General features: G+C 43.4%; 1 protein-coding gene across 1 annotated transcript; it reads right to left on the bottom strand.

The window, feature by feature from the left end:
* Window positions 1-935: 935 nt before the first annotated feature.
* skida1 (SKI/DACH domain containing 1) lies at window positions 936-8,886 on the bottom strand. The gene is made up of 2 exons (XM_067252130.1): window positions 6,656-8,886; window positions 936-1,029 (listed from the first exon to the last, which is right to left on the bottom strand). The coding sequence occupies exons 1-2, from the start codon at window positions 8,884-8,886 to the stop codon at window positions 984-986; spliced, it is 2,277 nt and encodes a 758-aa protein (XP_067108231.1). The 3' UTR covers window positions 936-983.
* Window positions 8,887-17,617: the final 8,731 nt, after the last annotated feature.

Raw genomic sequence — 17,617 nt, 5'->3', positions numbered from 1 at the left:
ATTCCTCAGCTTCAGTGGTTGCCAAAACTTCCACGATGTTGTGTTCAACTACTATGAGCAAATTACAATTTATGTTCTTCCATACACAAGATTTCTCATTAGTTTGCAACTGCAACTCTCAACAATCTTCCATGCAATAAACCTGCACGTTCTTGATCACTGGCGCACGCTGTGGAGTTTTCTATAAAACCAGATGTTACATCACTCATGTTTTAATGGATATTTAAACGTAAATTTGGAATGATGTTGCTCTATCGAACTAACAATTCATCTGGCTCTTGAGGCATTTGATCTAATCAGGGAGCACTTTTACAACTGATGGGAGACTGTTTAGAGCTCGCGCAGTACCTTATTGTTTTTTTGGGTTCCGTGCAGGGCTGTTCCACGGGCACATCCCCCTTCATCTACCCAGCCCAACAACCACCAATCTCGGCAGAATAGTCCCGGGACAAGACGGAGCGACAGGTCTATCCAAGGACTGAAGGACACAGCATGAAGAAACAGCCGGATAGTTATGGCCATATAGGCCTATTGGTTTTGATTAAGATTCTATAATCTAAATTGCTGTTGCTGTGGTGACACTTATAGGCTAAAGTAGTATGAAAAGACCTGCATGCCACAGACCTGCATTTTTATAGATAAAATGCCTATTTATGGAATGTACATATATTTTAAAGTTTACAGGTCCAATCTACAAAATATATATATTCTAACAATATATGGTTTATAACCGGTGATGATGTAATAATTCAGCATAAGTCTCCATTAATCGTGAACTCAAAAACAATATACACACACTGGTTATGCACTTTTAAAAAAACAACTCGGCTTATCTCATATGGGAATTATATAAACATTTTAATAATTCATGAAATGTAAAATGAGTTGGCCTTCTCTGAGGCCTATGATGGGGTAGCCTTTAACTTCTCCTCCTTCTTCCACACCTAAAACAGAATATGGCGAATTCAGCACCAAATCCTTGTTCAGTGATGGTGTTCGCAGCAGACGTTATCGCCATCAGCAGAAGTTCTTTCTGTAAAACACACATCAGTGAACAACGCCACGAGGTACATTAGGCTAAATTGCAAGAAGATAGTTACTTTTTTTAACGATATTTACATTCTCTGTCACAACGCAACGCATGCGGCAAAAGAGAGCTGCTGGACTGCGAGCGCTGGGCCTCCTTGCTTCCGCGTGGGGTAAATATAGGTCACACGCGGCTGCCGGATACCCTCGCGCACACATAATAAAGGCTGTTTCTCTCTTTGTTTCTCTCTCTCTCTCTCTCTGTCTCTCTCTCAAACACACACACTTCCTGACCTAATATCCACACCATCATAAAAGTATAATAAGATTACCCCATTACATTAGTAAAGTTATATTTATCCCAAAAGTATTTATTTTATATGTTTTACGTATATTAGGTAATTTATTGTAAATAGACCGATTGTCTGAGTAAGATACATAAAGTTATAGAATGTAAAGTGCCTGCAGCCTATATCATTTAATATTGGTCTTTGAACAGTTATATTACTTTAAGCATTTTTTACAATTTAGGGAACACTTGAACAATGGACGAGATATTAAATGCATGATGAATAAATAAGTTACCATAGTCTATAAACAGAGAGTTAAATATTGAGATAACTGGCAATTGGAATTATCGTGAAACAAAGTAGGCCTGTAGACTGATAGCCTATCACAAATAAGATGACGAAAAACGCGTTGTTGGTCAGATTGGTAAAAATCTGCAATGTGGCCATCAATTCAAAGTTTAGTCATTTGTCATATGGACGAAGGTTCAGGGTAACAGGTGGGCTATAGACAATAGATGTATTTATCTTCTCAACGACACATTGACACGATCAGAGATCCAAATCCATTGTGTCTTTATAAATATATGGCCTAAGCTATATTTATTGGTAAGGCAATGATATAGCATTCAACTTGCACATGACTTAGTCATTGTTATGTGCCACATAAAAGACCAATGGAACTGTAATCACACGAGCGTGCGTGTGTGTAATGCTTGCGCTTCTGTGTGTGGGTTTTGAGGGCGTGCGCGTCCACGTGTATTCGTGTGTTACTGAAACCATAGGCCAAAACTTCGTTTAACGTTCAACAATCAAATATGTTTTGCGGACAAGAGTGTTTGAGTAGTCGTTTTCAGCCCAATTCATACGTTTTATACCCATTAGTAACATGAAAATATTCAGGATTTTTTTATAGACTGTATAAAGACCTTTTAAATAGGTTAACGGAGGCGAACAGGCCTACTGTCCTCTTTACTGTTGAGAGATTGGAAATAAAAATGTCCTGACAGCTTTTTACGGCCACCGTATTTGATTGTCTCAAAGATCAATGCAATGTGCTGACCTATGCAGACAGTGTCCGTCAGCATGAATCCTAACTAAGTTTACCAAACAAGGACGAGGTGGAAAAACTGTATAAAGTGCCTTGCTTGTGATGTCAGCCCACGGGGCTATTGTGACTGATTGAATAGCCAAACTCTTTAGGAAATTGCCGAAGTATTTTCTTTAATCCAACTTGTGATTAAACTGGTTCGGGCCCTCGCTGTGTAGCCTGTCTATTGGTATTCTATAGAAGTTACACTCTGTTGGTTCGCAATCCGCACTGGAATTTAACCCCGCATCGGCCTTCTCTGGAACATCTCATTAGCATGTGGCCACGGCACTATCGCCTAGCCTGCTACTGACCGCGGGGAGGCGAGGAGCTGGTTGACACTACCTCAGCCCTGGGCCCTACACCCACCTCTGGTTTATAGCCTACCAGAAAGCCTCATTAATCAATAACGGGAACAGTCAGAGGTCACACAGGCTTATATGGTGATGTCTACTAATATTAGGATATAGCCTACCTGAACTGCCATGATCGGAGGTGCAAGGTTTTCCATTACGCAGATGATGTGGTTAGCATATTTTCACAATGTGCCGGGTCTAACATTGTCTAGAGTGTGAAGCCCCAAAAAGTCTACCATTATTGATAATGTACTATGTCATCAGTTGTTGGAAATGACGTGTGCACAATGCGTGTTTTTGTGGCTAAATAAATAGGGTTCACTATAAATGTTTAGGACGATCTAGTTGGGTCCATGCATTTACCAAATTGAACTATTTTCTCCAGAGTTACTCATACGTAATCTCTTCTTGAGTTAAAGAGATACAATTTCTCCTTTAAATCACAAACAGGGTAGCCTTACATAATCCCATCCGAAAATATCGCTTTCAGTTGTCCCCCAGTTAAAAAACAGAATTTAACCTCAGATTATGTCAGTCCTAATGTGAATGCTATGATAATACTGTATTTTTACGCAGTGTGTAGGCAACGTGTGACTGAATTAGCGCTTGTATAGATCATTAGGCCATATGAATGCTCTGTCAACAGGTCTCGTGTTTGGGCAACTACATCGCAGTCACAGCCATGTAGTGCACCATCAAAATGAATGATGTGTGATGGTCCCTACAACAATGAATACGCAGCGTATGTCACACTCAATCGCCTTTAATGAATACTTCATAACTCAAAACAAAGGGAAAGTGCTTAAGAAATCCGTCATTCAAGTTCTCATTTCGAGTGCATTTGTCCTATATACAACAATGACAATACGAAAAAGAAAAAAAATCACAAAAATAAATATTCAGTTTGTATATAAACAACCAGTGACTTCAAATGTTCATGTCAAAACCCTGACCTCAAGTATAGTATAAAAAAGAAGCTATAGCTTACTTATGAGTGAAGGAGGTAAATAGCAGGAGATGGAGGGGAGGAGGAGGGGCCTGGAGCCGCGACAAGATGCAATTGTTTACATTGATAGAGTCACTGTCAGAGAGCTATTTGTCTTTATGGTGGAAGGTCCCTCCCTCCCTCCCTCCCAACCTTCCATTTCCAACATCCCCTTCCCTTCGTGAGGCATTTTGAATTCGGCGTGAGAACTGCCGAGTCCAGCCGGGTGGTACACATGAGGAACGTGGATCTGTGTATCCCTCTTCGTCGAATGCGCTACACTTTTGACACGCGGATTAGGAGGTGAAAGCTTCTCTCGTGCAAAGCATGAAATCCCCCCAACCCCCATTTCCACCCTACCACCATTAAGGATGCAAGCATCAACTCGTATTGTAATGTAGGACTAGTTTAAAAGTCTTATATTTTGCAGCCAGAACTGTAGGCTATAAGACCAGTTTTACCTCTCAAACGGAGAATGTAGGCCACATATAGACTTAAGGCCGCAGAAAGAAAAGAGAGAGAGGAGAGGTGCAATTTATACAGACAATCACAGACACACTCTAAGCAGAGAGTAAAACAGAGTTTGCGAACAATTTTCTACAATAACCAATTCTATGGTTTCTTTGTTTATGGATGCTGTCTTTGCTGTTACATAGCCTACTTCTGGCGATCCGTGACATCATCACCGGCTTTGCATTTGTTTTGATCTGACAGGCTTAAAGCTGGGCCTCTCTTTGTGACTGACAGAAAAGGCTTTCAGCGCGCTGTGCATGAGAGAAACCTACACGTCCACGCTAACCTACTGCAGTTTAGGTAGCCTACAACTTAGTTTTTTCCCCCTTTTCTATTTATTTTTTATTTTAATATTTTTTTTGGTTGACTGCGTTTTCATATTGAATATAGGGTAGAAACGAAGCTATAGGTTGGCCTACATTCATTTAACAACCACGATTCAAAGGCTATATTTACAAAGTTCACGTGGCTCGACAAAGGTGTGTTGTGTATTTCCAAAACACGGCTTATTTGTTATATTGTGGTGGTTTACAGCCTACTTGGAAAAGGGCTGACACGCAGTCTAGCTATATAGGTCTAATCATGACTAAGGGGAATACCATATCTGGCATGCCTATTAGGCTAGCCTATTTCATATAAACATGACTTTGTTATTTTAAATGATGAAGATTTATTTGAGTCTATTACGTTTTGCCAGACTACCGGTTGTAAACAATTACACGGTAATCTAATTGGTTAACCCTGCTTTAATATTCGTCAGTTCAGTATGTATGCAGGTGTGCTGGTCCATTTAGTATTCTTGCAGATAGGCTACATGAAGTATAGGAATAACTACACGTAAGCTAAATAGCAATCGTAGCCGTATCGGCGGAGTATTTTAAGTGAAATATTTCAGTGGACAGCACACATTTCCTCTCCAGACATCCATTTTAACCCACCCTATGCTGACTAGATTTTGAACTGTATCAAAGTGCAAGGCATGTGAGCCTCTACCCACTTGTGCTTTCGTCTATTTCTAAATAACATTAGGCTGTAAGGTTTGAATTAAGACATAGTTTTGGTGTTTGTATTCTGAGTAGCGTGACCTCTTGCCAATCCCAATCATATTCCAACACATTGGACAGATTCTTCTTTTTTTCAGATACATTTGAAAAAAGTCAGTTGTTTCAAGAACGTTTTCACTATTTAGGCGTTCGAGGCTTATCCCTGTCCCTCTGATTGTCGGTACACATGAAGGCATTGTGTTCTGGCCTGTTCTAAACTCTTGGCTGCGTGTTCTGCCTCTGCACAATCCAACAGAAGCACCCCAGGAAATACTTTTAATAGCCTAAATAAAAACAGGGGAAAGCTGACCACAGCCACTCAGAAGCATCTGCAGGTCCTCCGTCCCAATCCCCAATCCCAGTCAACAGACCCCCTCAACATGCATAGGCTGATTTGATTAAGTTCTTCAAAATAATTCCCATTAAAAAAAGGATTTAACGTCTGTTAGAGAAGTAGCCTAACTAAGCGAGGAGGTATTCCCAAGAAAAAAATAGAATCATTGCAAATCATTAAAACAACCACACGTTTTGGAAAATTACCTATGAAATGTAAAGAAGTGGGTGGCACTGAGTAGCGAAGCCTGATTGTGTTTGATTGTGGAGACCAACCGTTTCCGCTAGTGTTTGAACAAGAGCAGGCCTAAATACCAACATGGGGTGTTATTTTTACGACAGAGGTTACCCTTTCCCTCTCACAGACAAAGCACAAATGAATGTTTACTTCACTGAAACCAAGGTAGGCCTGTCATGGTATAATTCATCGTTTCGAGCTAGACAAGTGAGAAACAATAGTTTTTGTGAATTAGGTAAAACACCCTTTGAAAGGCTAAATGTGTCTAGGACTAGCCTATTTTTACATCTTATTTTGAGTCTCCCAGCATAAACCCAAGAGGTTGTGACACAGATGCTTGGGGTTTACACGCTTGCAGAGTGCATCAAGAATAACCAAACTTCATAAAAACGTGGAAAGTTTAAAATCCATCCAATGAAGAACATAATCCCAAAATGCTACACGTTGCTAAGCACCCCGGGCTTGTTTTGGACTCTTGAAACACTTTTGCAGACCGTTTAAACAGGCTCCCCTGCACGCAGTGTTTTACTCTGTATTTGTAAGAAGAAAACAAACACCTTAACATTTCCTGAATTTTGGTGCTGGTGGGGGAGACACGGGCCGGCCACCGGGCTGCCAGTGCCACACCGGGTGGGAGCGCGGGGGCGGCCGATTGTCCCTCAGAGAGTTCAAAGAAAAAGCGGGGCTCAAATCCCCGTCGCTGCCAACGACCAAAGACGGCGGAGAAGGGAAATTCGCCATGAAACTAAAAGACCTCTTTAGAGATGACGCTACATTGTTGAACGTACGTTTTCGTTTACTCGCTCCTGTTAATTCCTCTGCATATCCCTCGGAACTCTCCGCTTTACCTGCGGGACGAGAACACGGAGTCTTGTCAACTTTAGACGTGTTCGGTTTAGTTTGCGTCCTCGAAATCCCTGTTTTCTCACCCAGCACCAAAGTCCTGTAGTTTTTCCTGACCCTTGCGCCATTCTTGTACTCCCCCTCCTCGGGACAAGGAGCGTCTTGAGTGCTCCTACATTCCTGAAGGGAGGGAGACTTTGGAGCCCCGGCGGAGCTCTCAATAGCTTTAGTCTTATAGTTGAAATAGTCCGCGTGTTTGATGTCACCGCCGGGGTACCGAGCATTGTTGACATCCGCCTCGTCTCCTTTGCATTGGAATCTAGATGCCTGGCTCGAGTATTCATATTCCTTACTGCTCTCCTCCACCTTAATTTTCACATTCTGCAGGACTGATGGGAGTGTCTTAGCCGCCTTGCTGCTCTCAGAGTGGGGCCCCATAGACACCAGGGATTCCTCTGGCTCGGTTTTGATGGTTTTCAGTGGAGATGGTAATTTCAAGAAAGGCCCTGTTTTTGTCTCTGTTTTTAGATTCATGGCTAATGAAAGGTGGCTGTCTGTCGATTTGAGGAACTTCGTTTCTTTGAGATGAGTGCAGTGTGACCCTGGTCCAGGTGGGCACCCGCCCGCCGCACCCGGAGTCCTGCATGGGGGAAATATCTTACTTCTGCTCGCGCTGGATGAGAGGCCTTGTGCGTAAAAGCCTGTTTTCACTGGAACAGCACTCTTTGGGTCACAGTGCACGTCTGCAACGTCCCCCCCTACGGTCTCTGTAAAAAGGCTCCCTCGTCCAGGAGACACAAATTTGGGGGTTTGCTGTACTTCCGTGTCTTGCTTAGCTTCCCTGTTGACTGAGTCGTGTCTATGGTGTTTCCTCAGCCTGTCCGCGTCCGCTTTCCCTACCTGGTCGGCGGTCCTGGGTGGCGGCAGCTGCTGGTTGTAGTGGAAGGTCGGCTGCAGAACCAAAGTTTTAGAGTTGAGGGTTTTTGTTTTGGGGAGAGAAGCGAACCTGGCCCGCCTGAAGCGGATACTCTGGACAGAGACCAGGCTGGACACGGAGCTAGAGTCGGACTGAGACGAGCTCTCCTCGTCCGTGCTGATGTCCGAACTCTCAGACGGACTGTCCTCCAGCTCTTCATCGGAAGTCCCGGAGTTGCTACTACTGGACAAACTGGACCCGAAATCCGAGTCGTTGTTGACCCTCTCCGAGTAGGAACTTGATTCCGTGTCGCTGCTGCAGCTCTCCTGGAAACCATGATGTTGGTGGTGAGACCCGTGGTTCAGGTAAAATTCATGGCCGAGGTGAAATGCCCCCAAACTTTCGTTATTGTGTCTTTTTGGCTTGCTGCAGCACTTTGGCTGCACAAGGACGACCGGGGGTTGATGTGTGTGTCTGCTCCTACTCCACGACCGCCTCGCGCTGTCCCTGCAGCCGCCCTCCTCGCGTCTCCTCTTCCTTTTGTGAAGTGGGTCGGTAGCTGCGCCCGAGAGCTTAGACTGAGCAATGGCGGACTGAAAGAACACCGGCTGCCGATTCACTACCGTCCTGAAAAACGAATGTCTCTGGTTATATGAAACACAATTCCCGGTGATTTGAGCTGTTTCATAGTTTTTAAAGGGTTTGTAATCGGACTGCGAGACCGAAGTGTATTCCTGATTGTGTTTTTTATTGTAAATTTGAGGTAGATTGGAGTCGGGAAGCTGAGGGATCTCTCGGCTGCCGGCTTTGTTGTTAAGGGGCAGCGTCTGAGGAACGCTGTGCAAACTGAACCAAACTTTCTCCTTCCATGACCTGGCGCGTGTGTCCTTGTGGAGCAATTCCTCTCGCGCATCCCCCGGGGAACTCCCTTTTACCTTCCTTTTGTTGGATTTTAACACGCGCTCTGTTTTACATGAAAAGTAGAGAGCCTCCACATCCTCCCGCGATATCAGAGTGCATTTAGCCGCATGGAAGGCAATAGAATTTATTGCTTTGAGCTTTCGCAGTTCCTCCAGATCACAGTGATGCTTTTTCACGTTTAAATGGTCCATCCGCTTGTGAACAGTGGTCCGAGGAATATTCTTGAGAAGGTCAGTGAAGACCTGAGAAAGGGCAAACATTTGTTTGCCTTTGATAAGCAGGTATCCCAGTTTGACTCCCTCCATTTCCTCAAAACCACACTTCAAGTCTCCCATGTTTCTCTCTATTGTATCAATCCCTGCATTTCACTCGGTGGGCTGTCTCCTAGTAGAAAATGAATAAACTTCATGTGTAGTTGTCAAGTCATGATGAGTCGGTAGTACAGTCTCCTATATCTCCACGCCGCTGCGTTATGAAGAACCAAACTTTGACATTAGTAGAGTTAAATGGAGTTGGTGTTGAATGGCTTGCATAAGCCTTTCCGTGCCTTGAGTGTGGTCCGGACCCAGCATGGTAGAGACAAGCGCCTGATGTGTCCACCAGGCCGGCTGCTGTCTGTTTGCTCTCCCCTACCTGCCTCTGCCGGCTCCACTCCCCTCTGGCCGAGAGCAGGGCGAGGGGAAGGTGTACGCCACTTCCACAGCGAGAGGGATAAAAAAAGAGAAGAGAGAGGGGTAGAGAGAGCAGGAGCGAGCAAGAGAGAGAGAGAGGGAGGGAGAGAGAGAATAAGAGACTAAATGCAGCTGCTATTCTGGCTGCTGGGTTAACCACAAATAAAATGACAGAGGGGTGGTACACGAACCCGGGGACACCTTCATCAATTAATGCCCTCGCGGTGGAAGCCGATTGGACGACGCTGACAGGTGATGCAATAAAAATGGATATTCCACCCACTGACCACCCCCACCCCCCTTATTACCATCGCTTACTATTGTACCCTCCACCTCCGTTGTTTAAGTAAATAATACCGAATTGACATGTTCATATTTCAGTATTGGTATGGGATTTAAGAAAAAATAGTTCCATGACTTGGGGTGTGGGATAGGCTTAGACATTTTAATCTATAGCCTATAAGCTTTGTTAACCGGACCAAGAGTGAATATTGGTGAACATGTCCCCAAAATGTAGCCTACTGTCTGCATGTTAAAGAAAAAGCACCGTTGTTTCCAAGAATTCTTGAATAAAAAGCACGTATTATTTTGGAGTTGTTTTTATTTTTTTGTTTTTGCGTCTCCCGAAATTTTTCGGTGTTCATGTAGCCTCGGCTAGCCCAAATAAATTATTTGCATAAACACAGCTATTTTTTATTTATTAATTCATGTAATAAGCCTGTCCATTGATTTAGTCTACATTGTTATAATTTCTGGAGCGATGAAAGCATAGGCAAAACATTGCGTGTTTGGTTGTGTGAGTGTGTATCTATGTGTGTGTGTTTGTGTGTATGTGGTGGGCTATACTAAGTGGACGACCGAAGGGAAAAGGAATTTTTGCTAATGCGTTTGTGGGAGCTTCTTATAGGAGTCAATGTGCCGAGTGTATAGCTATCCATGAACGTTAATAAGCATGTAACATTAGCGTTAGATAAGTCCTATAAATTCTATCACCATGGCCCAATCGTTGTCAACAGAATATGGAAGCTTTAGTCTACGGGTCCCGGTGTCCGTGTATTTTACGATGTCAAAACATACACAACGTGACGGGTGAATAGACAGGGAAAAGCTCGTGCTTTCACGTGCTGTGAAAGTGAGCAGTCATGGTAGCTATTCCCAGGCCTTCTGCCGTAAACTTCATAAGAATTATTAGCTTACAGCGTCATAACACTTAAAGCAGTGTATAGCCTGCTTACGTAACCACGCTTGGAGCTTGTGTTTGTATGTGTGCGCACTTGTTTGTGCTTTGTTGGATAGAATTGGAGTTGGATGTAGTTGCGGTTTTTTGTGAGGGACCATTGGCCTAAATTACTGTAGGCCTAGACTGCATACCCTAGTCAATACAGAAAAGAAGTCTGTATGAACGCGCTCGCGCACATACACACACACACATTCAGTCGCGCGCGCGTGCACACACACACAATCCTCCATGGACTGTAGCTTATGCATAAGAGGATCTAAAGGAGGAAGGGAGACAGGGACTGACAGGAGAAATGTCACGCTGCCTAATATTATCACTCAACACCCTCTCTTAAAATATAAAATAGCCAGTAGGCCTAATGCATTTTTAATTGTTGGTTGTGTCTTGAATGTTAAGATATCGGATGGTTCTAGTGGGTTATTTAGCCAGTAGCATCGTTCGATGTCACCCATGATTTTCGCATTTTGCTTGTGCTCGTGTGGATTTAAGAAGAGTCTAGCCTGGTACGACACCAGAACTAAGATGACGAGTAAGAGAAAGCATCGTGGTCGTGTGGTTAAATATGAAATATTGCGAATCACCGCCAGGTTACGATGAATGCTTTACAATTTTCCAACACGTTATTGTGCGTCTCTCTCTCTGTGTGTGTGTGTGTATGTCTGTGAGTAGGGGCCCGGTGGGAGTGAGGCATTGTCGATAGACGAGCGGTCCAAATGGCGGCCATATAGGTGCCCTCTCCATACCCAGTAGACATTAAGCTCATACAATACTTTGTTTATAAATTGCCTTCCCTATAGGCTTGTCTGGCCAAGCCTCAAATGGGATTGGCGGGGGGAGGGAGAAGGATTTTAAAATAGGCATCCTGGATGGACTCTTAAGTCTTCCATAATGACATTAAAGCACGTGCTGTTAGCACACACTTGTTGGAGTACACTCGTGCATCTTTCAGTGCATTCATGGGTTCAGATACTGCAACGTCATAGGTTTTGTTAAAACTACAAGTAATAAAACATACAGATCTCACTCCATATATATAAATATAATTAGTAGGCTATACGATGTATATATACGCCTATTGTATATACATCTCTATAGAATAGCCTTTATTAAAATCTAAACCAGCGGTAATAATAATACAAGTCGTTACTAATTGTAACAATTACGTTGGTAATTTAATATAATACAAATAAACAATAATTGTATAACCGTTTATACGTAAATTATAATTTAGCCTAATAGTACATAGCCTAGGTTATCTAATTTACATTATCAACCATATATATTATGATCTTGGTAATGATTTATTTATTGTTGTAAATGATTACATTGTCTGTATTGTTACACACTGTATGAATATTTCTCTCATGAACGTTGAACGTGGAAGAACAAAAGACCACTATGCTTTATGCATTTTTATTTAAACAATTCTTAGGCAAACTCACAAGACACTGCAAACGACCCTCCTGTCTTTCCTCCAGCCCCCTGCTCACCAGCCTCTCTGTGTGTCTGGCCCTCTCCTCCAGCCCCCTGCTCACCAGCCTCTCTGTGTGTCTGGCCCTCTCCTCCAGCCCCCTGCTCACCAGCCTCCCTGGCCCTCTCCTCCAGCCCCCTGCTCACCAGCCTCCCTGTGTGTCTGGCCCTCTCCTCCAGCCCCCTGCTCACCAGCCTCCCTGGCCCTCTCCTCCAGCCCCCTGCTCACCAGCCTCCCTGTCTGGCCCTCTCCTCCAGCCCCCTGCTCACCAGCCTCCCTGGCCCTCTCCTCCAGCCCCCTGCTCACCAGCCTCCCTGTGTGTCTGGCCCTCTCCTCCAGCCTGCTGCTCACCAGCCTCCCTGTGTGTCTGGCCCTCTCCTGCAGGGTGGGACCCCAGCCTGGGCCCATCCTCACCAGTGTCTGCTGGCTGTTCACCAGGCAGGCAGCAGACCTGCACCTCACTGACCCAGGGCTCACTAACTTTTGCATGTTTGCAAGTCCAGTAAAAGCAAGCAACTTAAGGCATTTGCCCACACTGGAAATCCTATTCCTAAGCCTATTTGTCAATATATACAGGAGACAACAATCCCTCTTAACACACTTCATGTGTAAGGAATGAACGGCATCCCTGTGGAGGACAGCAACTTTGACCTGTTCAGTCCTGAGCTAATAGGCCGTCCGGTCTGAGTGAGTCGACTACAGGGACCATGAGAAGCAACCAACGTGAATATCTTCTCCTGGTAGGACAGAGAACGGGAGGGGAGAGGAGAGAGGAGGAGAGGGCAGCCCCTCCTCCAGCCTGGGGCATGCTAGGGGATCAGCCTGGGTCTCTCCCTGCCCGGCTGCAGCATCCTGGCCTGGGCAGAGGGGGTCTGGGGGAGCCCCTTCAGGTCTGGAGCCTGTGGTCTGACCCGTTACGCCGCCTGTCGTTCCAGTAACCAAGGCAGGCGGGTTGTAGCTTTGACCATCAGTCTACTCACGCTCACCAGTATAATGGGTTTGGAAGCGTGCTCTGCATGTTTCCTGTGTGTGTGCCCAGTCTAGAAATGTATAAATAAAGAGGAATGGGCCCAAAGCACACGCTCACTGTACAACAATAGCTATATACCACAATCCCCTTGCCCAATAGTTGAATCTATAATCAACCCTGCAATGAGATGATTTTCAGGCAATGCCATTATGCCAATATATGACCACACAAGATGATTTATATGTTTGTTTGATCAAGTTTTGTAGTCAACCCTGAAATTGAAGATGATTTAAAGATGTATTTGGGAAACTTTGTTTTGTTTTTTTACACGCACGCAATACACACACACACACACACAGTATCATAGCCTTAACTCACGAAATGTATATTTTTACCAACTAATACAGGCCTAAAGCTGAACACAAAATTAATACAAAAGGCCTAGCTTAGCTAACTACAAAAGTTGGGAATTGTTCAATTCGCTTTTATTACTTTAACATAATGGAATAGAACTATATCCAATATTTCTGTCAAATAAAAAAGTTTATGTTGAGGCAAAGTTGAAGCCACGCGGGTTTGTTGATCCACCTAAAGTCTACTGTGAAAACCTTGTCTCTTCTCTCGCTTTCTACACAGGGAATTCTGCATGAGGCTAAGGGTGTCCCGCAGGGTCCCCATAGCGGGGACTAGCGCGTGCTTAGAGTATGTTAGTCGTAAGCAATGGGAAACACCGTAACCTGAAAATCGTTTTATTTCCCAAAGCGCACGTTAACTTTCGCGGCCAGATTGTTGGATTTATGGCGAAGATAACTGTGCGAAAAGTGATGGACAGAAAAAACGCGAGGTTGAGGTAAGAGACACACACACACACACACCCACACACACTCTTTCTCTCCCCTCCCTCAGTCTCACACACACACTCTTTCTCGCCTCCCTCTCTCTTACTCTCTCACACACACACACACACTCGCAAACACACACGCACATTCTTAAACACATCAGTGTTCTCCCGCAAAACAATAGCAGAACAATTGGACAAGTGTTCCTCTTTCTTCCAGTGTGCTTGAAGGCTACTTTTGTTGTTGGAAGGTTTTTCCTGTGGTAAGCCATTTAGGATAAAATATTTTCTCGGTGTAAATAGTAGCTACAGCCCATTTCATGTTAATGGCCGCTGATCATAATCAATTTCTTCAAATCCTATTCTTATGGGTCAAATAACCCGATAGCATGCTTTAACGGACTGTAAACAAACCTAATCTTCAATTTAAAAGTCAAAACATTCTTGTTTTCCCCACGTGTGGAAACCGAACCGCAAAACGGATATCCGTCAACAATGGATTAATAATTTAATACTAACACTTGTGTTTTGGAGGATTTCTCAATTACTTAGGGAGGTGCTGCGCTTGCCAGAGCCTAAACTTTATTCAAATAGTACTTTAACCCTCACAACAGCCGTCTATTGTCGACTTACATTTGTCTTTTAACCAAAACATCTCTTTTTTCAAACCGATCATTTCTATGGCATTGAGTTTTATTGGGACATGCTCGTTCTCTTGTAGAAGAGACTTTTAATGACACAACCTCACTGCCATACCTTAACAGAACTAGCCCACCACCGGTCTTTTAGGTAAGAATGTGATTTTACCAGCAATCCGACCTGAGGAGAGTGAGATTTGTGTGTGCGTGCGCGCGTGTATGTGGGAGTTGGGGGGGGGGGGGGGGTATGGGGTTTCTGGTCACCTTTCACCCCGTGGTAATGAGTCTGTGCCCCCATAGCTTACCCGCGTGGAGCAGAGAAAGGCGTTTCACCAAGTGAGAACAGCAAACCAACAGGTAGAGAACCGCTCTCTCGTTTATTGTTTTCACGCGCATATTATGTTCTACATCCACAAGCCAAATATTACGTAAGTTACACGAAAATGGCGTGAGCGATAGACGACAGCATCCAATTACATTTTGTTGTTACATTGTTAATTAGTAATTCACTTTTATGTAGTGGCCTCCCCACAACCTTGTATCAATGAAACATATGTTGATCAAAACACGTCTGATGTGTAACGGAATAATCATATATGGCTATTACATTCATTATAATAGCCTAGTAGTTATTTACAGTCAGCTGCATGGATAACGAGATAATATAGTAGGGCTATAAAATATTATTTGAATCCCATCCACAAAATTATAGTAAATTTGTCTTGTGGTTTTTACATATTTCTTGTATTTTCTATAGCTTAGGCTAATTAAATACATTTTTATGAAGCTCAGCGTTCGACCTCAAAACAGGCCACGTGCACGCACGTGCACTCCCAAACACACACACCACACACACATGAAGTTAATAGTATGGCACGGTCCACTATGTTTATGTTTAGTGTGGTCGTGTCACCATGATTTAGGAAATGATGAGGTTTGGTGAAGCACAGCTAATCTTCTAATGATAACCCAGACAGTAGATGAATTGGTCTGTAAAACGTACATTACTTCTTCGCACATGACGAGCAAAAAAAAACTCTAAAACATCAGAAATGAAACGGTCATTATGAATCGGAGAGAACATTTTTAATTACGAACCCTCACCCCCACCCTTGTTGGTAAACGACAAGCTGATTCTGATTGAAACGACTGGCATCTGTTAAACACGGCATGTACCCATAAAGTTTATTATATTAACATGCTATAGGTAGGCTATATTTTTCTCTCTTTCTTTCTTTCTATCTATCTCTCTTTCCCACACCGCGCTAATCAGTAATTACACACTGTGTAATTATACGTTTCCTGTATTGTTAGAACCAACAGCAGTTGATAGAATGAAGTACAGGCTATGGATGCCGCCAGGCTGTGACAGATATGTGACAGATATACAAGAACATATTGATGTCAATGTTGGCTTGGAGGAGAAGTGTTAAACTGGAGTTAGCGGGAAAAGCCATTTATTAGCTAGGCCCTATATATTGTTGACACTGTGTTTACACAAATAACAAGTCAATGTGCAGCCAAATTGGGTTGTAGCTGTATGATCAGACAGTGTGAAGGTCCGCACCGTCCACACTTTTAGAAAACCCCATCTACAGGCCTGTTTTTCATGCTTTTTCGAACTGCTCCGCCATTTGTCATAGGCTACACAAGTTTTTTTTGTTTGTGTAAGAATGGCACTGTGACAGACCGGAGATGACGTAACATGAAGAATAGCCTCCAAAAAGACGTTGTTCGTATTTCTTATGTTAGATAAAGGCTGAACAATACGCTATCACGAATAGGCTGATAGCCTATCCTTTACACAGTTGAGATGTTGAATTATACATCAACCTAAATCCTTAGATACTTTACTGCGGTTCTTCAGCTTAGACTTTAACCTAGCCTACTCTGGAATTGTGTTTTTGAAAATGCAGCCTCTAACTTCTGAAAAGTTAAACCATTGAGGTTCCATATTTTTGTATGAATTCGACAAAGATAAATAATAAAGATAATAACAGGTTATCACTGATAATTAAAGCAAGGCAACCAAAGACCACCAAACCATTTCACCCTTTTGCACTTTGACTAGGCTTTTAGTCTTGCAAGAAAATCACTGTTCGATATTATAAATGTTTTTTTACACTTGAGTTTGGACGGTGCTTCTTTCGTAAATCTGTTTAGGTGTAGCCTGTACGTGACGGTTGTAATGCCACGTTGTTTGGCTATAGATTTGTGCATGTCTAAAATAACCCAACACAACTCTTTCTCCCACTGCAGACACACTGTAGGCCTGTGAACACGATTTGAGCTTTCCTTATGAAATCCCGTAAAATGGCACTAAACGATAATGATGGGAGGCAGCACTAATGTCATTTGGCCCCCCACCACCCCCACACTAGACTGTCTTGTCTCCAACAACCGACCGCACATGTAGGCTACGGGTAAACTTAGACTTAATCAAGTGCAAGTTGTAAAAAATCATTTGCTATTTCAGTGTTTCAGTAGCTACGGCCCCTTCAACAGCTGCCCCGCCTTTGCTCGCCTTTGTTCTCTCGTGCTCTAATAGGTTCTCCCCTGCCACACAATTCACTTTTTTTTCCCTTTTCTTTTTTGTGCTCCCTTTCCCTTTCCCCCTCTTTTTGTAGAGCGTCGACTGGAGCGTTTGAGCAATTTGAAATTAAAGCAAACAATGGCCAGGCACTCCCAGGGACCTCTCGCTCACCATATTACACGGAGGACGCTCGTGTGCTCTCACGCATTATTGGCAAGTCATTACGTTTCTCTGGAAACCAAGAGCTTGCAGGCGCGCTCAGAGGAATCGGCGATGCACGCTGCTGCTGTTCAACAGTAACCATGAACGTGCAGTAGCATCCTTATGATATTACACTACAACACATTGGCAAATTAAAACTATTTTGCGTATAGGGAAATTATAAGCCTATAGTACGTTTGATGTTTCGTGTTGTTCTGAATCGCAGATCAAAATAGACTGACTTTCTTCAGTGGGTCCAGTTTGGGAGAAACCCAATGCCATGCGCAGGTCCAGTTATAATAGTAATATTTATAAGCTATCTATGTTTCCTTCTGTTGTGGTGTCACTTTCTGACCTCGCTCCACACACTTTCACATATACACGCTAGTGCGCGCGCTCACTACACACAGGTATATATTTCTTCTATATTGTTCTACAAACAATTAAATGTAGCCTATATTTAATACCACTGTATCAATATCATATTAGTCTTGAACTTCAGGC

Source organism: Osmerus mordax, chromosome 15, assembly GCF_038355195.1.
Source record: "Osmerus mordax isolate fOsmMor3 chromosome 15, fOsmMor3.pri, whole genome shotgun sequence".
NCBI classification, from domain to species: Eukaryota; Metazoa; Chordata; class Actinopteri; order Osmeriformes; family Osmeridae; genus Osmerus; species Osmerus mordax.
This window is presented reverse-complemented; position numbering and strand designations above follow the sequence as displayed.